The 10450-nt window shown below is 26.2% G+C and overlaps 2 protein-coding genes across 2 annotated transcripts; one reads left to right on the forward strand and one right to left on the reverse strand.

The window, feature by feature from the left end:
* Positions 1–2090: 2090 nt before the first annotated feature.
* LOC104877733 (probable glutathione S-transferase parA) lies at positions 2091–4491 on the reverse strand. The gene is made up of 2 exons (XM_059735135.1): positions 4483–4491; positions 2091–2432 (listed from the first exon to the last, which is right to left on the reverse strand). Exons 1-2 carry the CDS (start codon positions 4489–4491, stop codon positions 2091–2093), a joined length of 351 nt encoding a protein of 116 aa, XP_059591118.1.
* A 3025-nt stretch (positions 4492–7516) lies between these two features.
* LOC109121797 (F-box protein SKIP8-like) lies at positions 7517–9874 on the forward strand. The gene is made up of 2 exons (XM_059735378.1): positions 7517–7768; positions 9512–9874. Exons 1-2 carry the CDS (start codon positions 7535–7537, stop codon positions 9581–9583), a joined length of 306 nt encoding a protein of 101 aa, XP_059591361.1. The 5' UTR covers positions 7517–7534; the 3' UTR covers positions 9584–9874.
* Positions 9875–10450: the final 576 nt, after the last annotated feature.

Below are 10450 nucleotides of genomic sequence, written 5' to 3' on the forward strand. Positions count from 1 at the left end.
ATCGACCATATTTTGTTGGTATATATGGAAATTTTCATCCTTGATCTTTATATAATAAAAAAATAAAATAACTTAAATGAGTTTAAAGAAGCATATAATTTTTTTTTATTGATTTGAAATCTATTTCTTATTTTCTTTCACCTTTCCTTCCTATTTTATTTCCTTCAAATTTTCCCAAAATCGAGCATAGCCTAAAAATGCAATCTATACATGGGCAACCAAAGCATATATATCTTGTCCAATCCACTAAAGGACATAAACATTAATCTTGTTACAATCTTTATTGATATTGGCTTATTTTCCATTTAACAAATCTTAGCAAACTGCTTGTTCATCTCTCTACAAATATATTGAATATTAGTTATATTCGTTCGTGTTTAGGGCTCACATCTTTAGCAGGATCAAAATAAATAGTGTCCAAACAATGCCTTAACTTAGGAATAACTTCAGTTGACATAGGATGAAAATTAATTACCTAATTAGTAAGAAGATCATACTATAAAAGTATAAAGATAAAAATATTATAAGACATTTTGGTACAATAAATTGAAAAACATTTCATTCTTTTACATATTAGAATAGAATAGATCGACATCCCTGCATGATTGATCTATTAATCAGGTCTATTTTCAAGTATAACCTAATTAATATATCAATCATGCAGGGATATCGATCTATTCTATTCTAATATGTAAAAGAATGAAATGTTTTCCAATTTGTTGTACCAAAATGTCTTATAATATTTTCATCTTTATACTTTTAAATAGTGTCCAAACAATGCCTTAACTCAGGAATAACTTCAGTTGACATAGGATGAAAATTAATTACTTAATTAGTAAGAAGATCATACTATAAAAGTATAAAGATAAAAATATTATAAGACATTTTGGTACAACAAATTGGAAAACATTTCATTCTTTTACATATTAGAATAGAATAGATCAATATCCCTGCATGATTGATCTATTAATCAGGTCTATTTTCAAGTATAACCTCCTCTCTTACAAGATATTTAAGAATGTTATTTAAATTAATAAGAAATGGATAATGTATATGAATGATTAAAGCAGAATTAATTTAGATCAAAATTCCCTATATAACTTTATTACATTTCATATGATGTGAAACTTGATCTTCAATATATTCTAACCAATTTCAAAGACTTTGATTTGAGGCAACTTTATCACAAAAATGAGACGTTCAATACTAAATTTCTTCTCATAGCACTGACATATGGGAACTTGTTATAAGTTGTTCTTTTTTTATCATTAGTAAGGATGACAATTGACCAAGTTCAGAACAAGTCACCTCATCCCAAATCTGTCATATTTATTTAAATCAATTTTCATCCCTACTAACAAAAAAATTTTAAACAGGCCAAGGGAAGGGGGATGGGTGTAGGAAATTCCTATACCCACTTCGTCCCATTTAATTTTTTATTTTTTAATTGTCTCAAAATTTTTATGATTATTTTACTTTTAAAATATTAAATTCTATTAAAACTAAACACAATTTATAAGTAAATAAATATTATATATATAAAGCTAAAAATGAAAAAAAAAATTATTAAAATAAATTTTTATTTAACATTTAATATAATTGGTGTGGGACAAAGTCATAGTCCAAGTAACCCACCCCATTTCGATTTCAAATCACTAGCGGTGCCATCATCTTTTGGCAGATCAGTAAATCTATTCCATCCAACTAGGGCTATGTGTTCCTTATTCTTGTCAGAAAGATATTTTAGAAAGCATCTATGTCACTTGAAGAAGGAAATAAATAGACTAATTAGAAAGCTTTCGATGCAGCCCATTGCAACTTGGCCAGGAAAGGTGCAGAGTCGAAAACAAAAGTTGATATGCTGGCTAGGTATATATATATATATATAATAAGTCCCATCAAATACTGATCACTATAATTTATTACTGATTCTCGACACCAGTACCAGAATACTATTTGAAACAACCACAATGAAATCCCTTACTAATAAAACAAAACAAGTACAAGACAAAAATTCAATGGCGTCCAATTAAATCACAAGGCCTATGATGATTTTCTTAATTCTGACATTTGCTCGGTATATATATGGTCTATATCCCCAGTTTCTTCTTGTACTCTACCGCCATGTCATAGACCTTATGTGGGTGTGGTAGAGAGGCGTACACGAACTCCTCCCCCATGCACCTCTCACCCCATGCCACCAGTTCTGGACACTCCGCTTCTATGCTGAACTTCCCAAAAGTTTCGAATGTATGGAACCAGTAGTACAATGGGAGAAAAGCAATGTCCAGAAAACCCAAGGTCTCACCCCCAAAGTAAGGGTTCGATTTAAGCTCCCCTTCCAACAACTTAATCCCGTCTATGAATGCCTTCTTGCCCCCCTCTTCCTCTTCTCCGTTTGCTGCCCACACTTTATCAGAGGGTGGGTAGACCTGAATAACAAAAAAAAGTTAATGTTACTACACACCGAAAGCAGTTCAAGAAAACAAGTAGTCTAATGGAAAGTAAGAAAAATGAAGGGGGGAGAAAAGGAGAAAAGAATTAATTAATTAATTAAGCACCATTTTGTCAATGAAGTCAGATTGGTCTATCCTTAAATATTGTATTTCTTCTTTGGTTATACTTTGAATTAATCATCAGATTTTTCCACTTTTCTAAGTTGCTTCTAGACACGGCCATGTCACTGCATATGTCAGCAATTTTTTTATTTTATTTTAAATGTCTTGCTTTAAAACTTAATTAAAGGGGAAAAAAAAAATCAAATAACTCAGGTCATGTGAAAATGGATACTATAATGTATTAGGCTTATCTCCAATGCAAAGAATGCTAAAACGTCTCCTACACATCCTCCCTCTTACATTAACAGATGAAAAATCCAAAACATTTATGCTTGTATGATATAACATAATTATTTTCCGAAACAATAATACTAATTGATATTATTTTCATCTTACTTGTTCTTTTAGTTGAATCAATTAACTTTTGATAAAAAAAAAAAAAAAAAACTAGGAGCCTACTTGGTGGAATTTTTAAAAAGCATTTTTTTGTTTTTAAAAATAAAAAACAGTTTTTAAAAATTCAGAACATTTGTTTTAGTTTTTCAAAATAAAGTGATTAGAATTTTTCATTATAGTGCACTATACTCCTACATCTGTAAATTAAAATCTTGCAACTTAGAAACCCTTTTAAATTTTTATAAATATTCTATGACATTCTAGACTCCTTGAACTTGATTTTAGAATCTTTCTTGGGTCAAATATGATTTTCCAATTAGGAGATATAAATCAATTTTTCAGAAGGTTCAGTTTTCACTCTGTTTTTGACATTTAGTCTTGTTTTACAAAATTAAATTACTAAATGATCTCTTTAATTTATTTTAACATTTTTATTTTAATATAGACTCACTAAATTTAATTTTTGATATATAAAATATTAAAAAATAATTTATGAAATAAAAGATATAATTTTTTTTATTCTTGCACCCACTGCATGAGTGCTCTTCTAGAGCTAAGATATGTTTATTAATTTTTAAATATATTATGAATGTGTTATCTCCTGAAATTATTTTTAGTATAAAATAAACACATCAAGATAGTCGTGTGAATTTTTGTATGATTTTAGGACATGTATAAGTTAATTGTAAAAATCAATTGTTAAATACCTTTAATAGATGCTCTATTCTGGACCTATTATCATCATTATGAAATTTGGTACTAAATGAGGGCTGTTTAATTAATTTGGTCACTTAGATAATAAACTAGACATATAGGAGATGTTATCTAAAAAATTTCTTGATAAAACTTAACTTCTAGATATTGTTTTTAGATTTATTTTATACAGTCTTCTATTCTAATCGTTTGCTGATTTTTTTGTGAAGTAACCCCTTTGTGAATAAATTTGTTATTGATTGGAATATAATCGATTAATTTGGCCTATTGGATGTTTATATAGACATGTTAAAGATGTTAACTAATTTTTATTTTGGTGAGATAACCTTTCTTGATATTTATTTAGAGTTTATTTTGTCACTACAAGAAATAGGAAAATTAGTGACGAAGTTTTAATGTGGGAAAAAAAATTTGTCACTAAATGTTATTATTAGTGACAAAATTTAAAAATCGTCGCAAAATTTATTAGGCGCAACAAATTTAGTGACAAAAATGTAACTTTTGTCACAAAAAAATATTGATAGTGAGAAAGTCATGCTAGTAAGTTATTCATGAAATTTTTTTGCGACAATAATGAATATTTAGTGACAATTATTTTGTCGCAAGATATATTTTTCACAACAAAATATTTTATTGAAATTTTTATTACTAAAAAATATTATAAAATTTTAGGGATAAAATTTGTTTGTCGCCTATTGTTATTTTGCAACATGGTATAAAATATTATTTTAAAATTTATTTCATATGATATATTAGTAATTAAGATTAGATAATACTTTATAATATTCAAACATATTTTATTTTAATATCTTACAATCCACATATTTATTGAAAATATAAATTTTTTATTTTTATAATTATATATTGATTTAGGTTACACACATATGACTCTTAGTTGTTGGATTACATAAAATGAGTTGAATAATTTGATATAATATTTTTGTTTGTGAAATCCTTTTATATAAATTAGAATCTACATTTTATTACACATTAAATATATTTTTCAAATAATGTTGCATTCAAGAATTAAAATGTTGCCAAATATAAAAGCTTTCAATATTTCGCCATTTTTTCCAACCCCAAAATTTGCTCCAAAATTTTGGAGTTGGGTATTCGAACCCCAAATAAAAGTTTAAATATTCACCCACCCACCATCAAGATAACTTAACATTTGTTATATAGTATGATACCTATTAAATATAAAGACTTATAAATAAATAAAAAATGAAAAATTTACATATGTATTAAAAAGAATATTTTAATAAATAATTAATAATTATTTTACAATTAAATGAAAATATTCCAACATGAAAATAATCATAATAATTTTCTTTACAAATCTTTTTTTCTATATCATTAATATATTAATTAAATATTAAAAAAATTATATGTAATCATCATTTATTTTGTAGTATTAAATACAATTGAATCAAATGAATCTTAATTTAATATTAAATATATTTTTTAATTCAATTTAAAATTTGAATTCAATTTTTTTTAAATTATATATTTTTATATTTATATTATTACTTATATTATATTAAATATATATTATATTTATAAAATAATATATATATATATATATATATATATATATATATATATATATATATATATATATATATATATATATAATTTAATAGGATTAAAAAGGACTAAAAATTTAAAAATTATTAAATATTAAATTAAATATATATATATATATATATATATATATAATAATATTTAATATAGTTTTCTTGCCAATTTGGAGTTGGGGGCATACGAACCTCCAACCAAATTGTTCATTTATTCACCCACCTACCAACAGGCTGTCTTAACTTTGGTTATAAAATATGTCACCTATTAAATCTAAAGACTTATAAACAAAAAATGAAAAAATTATGTATGAATTAAAAATAATTATTTTAATAAATAATTAAATAAAAATATTCCAACATGAAAATAATTATAATAGTTTTCTTCACAAATCTTTTTTTCTATATCATTAATCTATTAATTAAATATTAAAAAATTATATATAATTATTATTTATTTTCTATTATTAAATATAATTGAATCAAATGAATTTTAATTTAATATTAAATGTATTTTTTTAATTCAATTTGAAATTTGAATCCAATTTTTTTATATTACATATTTTTATATTTATATTATATTATATTTATATTATATGTATAAAATATATAATATTGATTAATTTAATAGGATTAAAAAGGACTAAAAATTTAAAAATGATTAAATATTAAATTTAAAATATTAATAAATTGTTTTTTTTAGATTAATATTTTATTAACAATGTATAATATATTTTTTGCCGCCGTCCCAAAATTTGGCTCCAAATTTTTAAAGTTGGAGGATTCGAACCCCCAACCAAAAGTTTAAATACTTCTCTACTCACCATCAAGCTAATTTAACCTTTGTTTCATGATATTACACCTATTAAATATAAAGACTTATAAAATGAATCTTAATTTAATATTAAATATTTTAAAACTAAACATAATATAATCAAATGTAATAATATTAAAAAAAAAAAAAAAAAGGTATTCTAGCACAAATGTTTAGGTTTTAAATGTCTAGCTAGCCATATATAAGGTGAAAGATAAAAATCATTTATTACTAATATTATGTAACTCTTCTATCATAATATTCATTATTGATCCACTTTCAGAAAGTTTAATCTATCACTGATAAAATCTCCAACAATGCTACAATGAGACTAAAACAAAAATTGTTATATTTATATTTAAAATTAATAAATTATTTTTATATAATATTTCAAATTGATAATTTTACTGATTTTAATATTCTTATATAAAGATTCAATTTAGTCGTTTCAATTCTAACCTTAGTTACTTTCTTATAAAGCATAAACATATATTCCATGTATTCTCTACATGTACTTTCCTCCATACTAACACTTGTAATCTTGAAATTTTTTTTCCTTCTCCTAATCCTTCCTAAGACCTAATACCCTCCCTTAGTAGTATAAATTATTATTCTTAATCATTATTATTAATTAAAATTATATTATTTAATTATTTTATTGTGTCAAAAACAATAAGGTATTTAAAATCAAGGATAAATTTGTAAAACTATTAATAAAAGATAAAGATGTTACACATAAATGACAAATATATTTGTAAACCCCAAAATTTGTCTTAATTTTATTTTGTATTGATTATGAGCCCAATTTTATACTCAATTTTCAATTTTAAGACTTTTAATTGTTTTGACCCACTCTTCCCTTTAAATCTGCCAAATTTTATACTTAGTTTTCAATTTTAAGATTTTTGATTGTTTTGACCCACTCATCCCTTTAAATTATTATTATTATTATTATTATTATTATTATTTGTAAACCTCAAAAATTGTCATAATTTTATTTTGTATTGATTTTGAACCCATTTTTTTATTTTTGTATTTCAAATTTAAATATATTTGATATTTTTTGTCCATTCATCCCTTTTTAAGTTTATTTTTTGTTATTATTATTATTAGTTATTTTATTCCATTATTATATTTTTATTATTATTTTCTTTTTCTCATTTTTCTTTATCTTATTATTAATATTTTATTATTTTTTCTCTCTTCTCACTTTCTCCCCCAAAACCTTAACTTCCCGCCGCCCCCTTTTCCCCTCTCTTTTTCCCTCCCTTCTTTTTTCCTTTTCCCTCCCATTCTTCTTTCTTCCCCCCCCCCCCCCCCCCCCCCCCCCCCAAAAAAAAAAACCCTACTCAACCGACGACGCCCCCCTTTCTCTTCTTCCCTCCTTTCTTTTTTCTTTTTCCCTCCCATTCTTCTTTCTCCCCCCCCCCCCCCCCCCCCCCCACGAAAAAAAAACCCTACTCTCTCAACCGGCAATGGCGGCTGCAGCGGCGTACTTGAACGGTGGTGTAGAGGAGATGCAAGATAGGACTCTGGTGGTATCGGAGCGGCAGACGGGGGCCTCGATGATGGAGCAGTTGGTGCCGGAGATTACGACTCATGCGCTGAGTTACTTGGATTATCCGAGTCTATGCCGACTTTCGATGACCAATTCGTTAATGCGGAAGGCTGCGAATGATGATAATGCATGGAAAGCACTCTATCACAAGGTGATTTCTTTGTTCTTTGCCATGCATGTTTGTATTTAGAACTTATTTATGTTTGTTTCTATTGAATTTCGAGTTTCTTGTGGTGTTATTCAACTAATTTATCTGCAATTATCTCACTCCAAGATTTGAAGCGCTTGTAATCTTGATTCTTTTTTCTTTGGTTGTTGAGAAACTAAGGAAAAAGAATGCATATACCTTCTTTTTTTTTTTTTTTTGCTTTGATAGGCTGTGGAAAAGGAAATTTTGAATCTCGGATTTTTGATATTTGGAGCCTGAAGAGACAAAATCCTTTGTAAAACTAGGCTAATTCAACAATTTGGTTTGGTTGAACCATTATACAAAAGCAACTTCTTATATCCGTTTACTTAATTTATTATAAGAAGGAATTTTTTTTAGCAAAATAATTTTGGAGATTTAGTTTGCATTCCAGGATTCTTTGGGAAAGGTTCATTTTGTCAATTGTCATGTATGTCAGTGTAATATAGGACTTATTGATATGTTTCTATGGTCTTATGGGTTGGATTATTGTAAGGCAAATTGGGGGCTGTGTTTGCACTTTTAGATTTAAGATCAGTGTTTGTAGAGGGGGAAGAGAGAGTATGTGTAGTTTGGGATAGATTGGTGATGTAGGGAGGAGCATTTTAAAATTTTCCTCAATTTAGTTCCCAATTCTGCTTATAAAATGCTCTTTTCCTCCAATATTTCACCCATTTTTTAGTTTATAGTCTTAAACCTGTTGCTTTAGTAGGTATGTGATTAATTGGGAAATAATTGTGGATTTGGATATTGGACTTAGTATTGTTATTATTATTTCAGTTGGACTTTAATATATGCATTGGTTTGGGCCTTGGATATTTAACTTATTGATTTTGGGCTTTTGGTTAATTTTGGGTATTATTAATGTTAAATTTGCATTTATTTGATTTTAATATTGTGTAAATTTTGGGTTGTTTTGATAATTGTATTTAGACTTTGGGTTAATTTGGACATTGGGTATATTTGGTTAATTTAAATATTGTGTGTGAATTTTGGGGTTAATTTGAATGTTGATTTGAATATTGTGTTTAAGTTTTTGGTTAATTTAAATATTGTGTGTAAAAGGGTTGGATTTAGATGATTTTGGGATTTTATTTTGAATGATTTAATTTTAAGTTAACATGTTTTTAATTTGTATTGATTAATTATTGTGTATTGAATTTGTATTTTAATTTGAAATATTAAATTTGGGCCTAATTAATTTCATCTTTTAGATTTGGGCTTTGAATAATTGTATGGACTTTTGGGCTTGGACATTTTTATTGAATATTGGGTTGAGATATTTATATTGGATGTTGGGCTTGGATATTGTTATTATTATTTGATTTGGACTTTGGGCATTTATATTGGATAGTGGGCTTGGGTATTGTTATTATTATTTGATTTGGGCTTGAACATTTGTATTGTATATTGGGCTTGTCGGGTTTGGATATTTATATTGGTTATTTGGGCTTGGAACTCATTACTATTTCATGTGGGCTTTGGATATTTGTATGGAATTTTGGATATTGGGCTTGAACATTTATATTAGATATTGGGCTTGGGTTATTATTGTAGCTTTTGGACTTTGGACATTTGCATTGTGCCTTAGCATTTAATAAAAATAGGATGAGAGTTAGACATTTAAATTTTATTTGAATGTATTCATGGAACTTTCATTTATTCAATTAATTGTATCTCACACAATTTGACTTTCCTTGTTTGTAGAAAAAGAGTTGGAATTACAAAGGCAAACTAATGCTAGAAAGTGCTCAAGCCTTCATAGAGGTTGAAATATGAACATAACTATGAGGCTCGAGATTTGGATATATCAAGAGTCAGAGTTCATGAACCTTGATTACCACATCCTTATCAAGAACTAGATGGATTGCATCAAAAAAACCTCGAGAGTTGATGTATATTTTAGTTTTTTTACTTGTGTTTTTTTAATTTTATAAAATTTTGCACATGTAAATATTTTTAGTTTGTTATTTTTCTTTTTGTTTTGGAACTTATCATATTTTTCAAATATGGATTGTAATGTTTGGTACCTTTATTTGTATATGTGGATATAACAAATATTCTTTTGTATTGGTGGCAATATTATCAATTATATATTAATTTGACCTATCTTATCACATAATTTAATTATTAAATCAGGTGTTATAATTTTATAAAACTTAAGCAATGTAATATTAATTGAATAAGATATGATTTAATTTAAAATTATATATATATAACCTTAACCATTGGTAACAAAATAAGGTTTTGTAACAAAATCTATTTACTAACAAAAATATCAATTTTGTTGTTGTTTTTTTTTACCAATTGGCGACAACTTAATTTTCACTGAGTATATTTAGCAACAAAAGTTTAAATATTTAGCAACAAAGTTTTTCATCATAAAAAATTATTAGACACAAAAGTTTTTTTGTCTCTGTATAATTTTCGAGACGAAATATTTAATTTGTTGCTAAAACTTTTCGCGACGAGGAATTGGCGACATCCATGAAACGAAAGAATTTTCATCGCAAAATTTATTTGGTGACAATATTATTATCTTCTGCGACAAAATTTATTGTCACTAATAATCAATTTTATTGTAGTGTGTTAACCGATATTCCACCTTGTGTAATAATATTTCCTTGGCTTTTGATAATTTAGTCA

Source organism: Vitis vinifera, chromosome 19, assembly GCF_030704535.1.
Source record: "Vitis vinifera cultivar Pinot Noir 40024 chromosome 19, ASM3070453v1".
NCBI lineage: Eukaryota > Viridiplantae > Streptophyta > Magnoliopsida > Vitales > Vitaceae > Vitis > Vitis vinifera.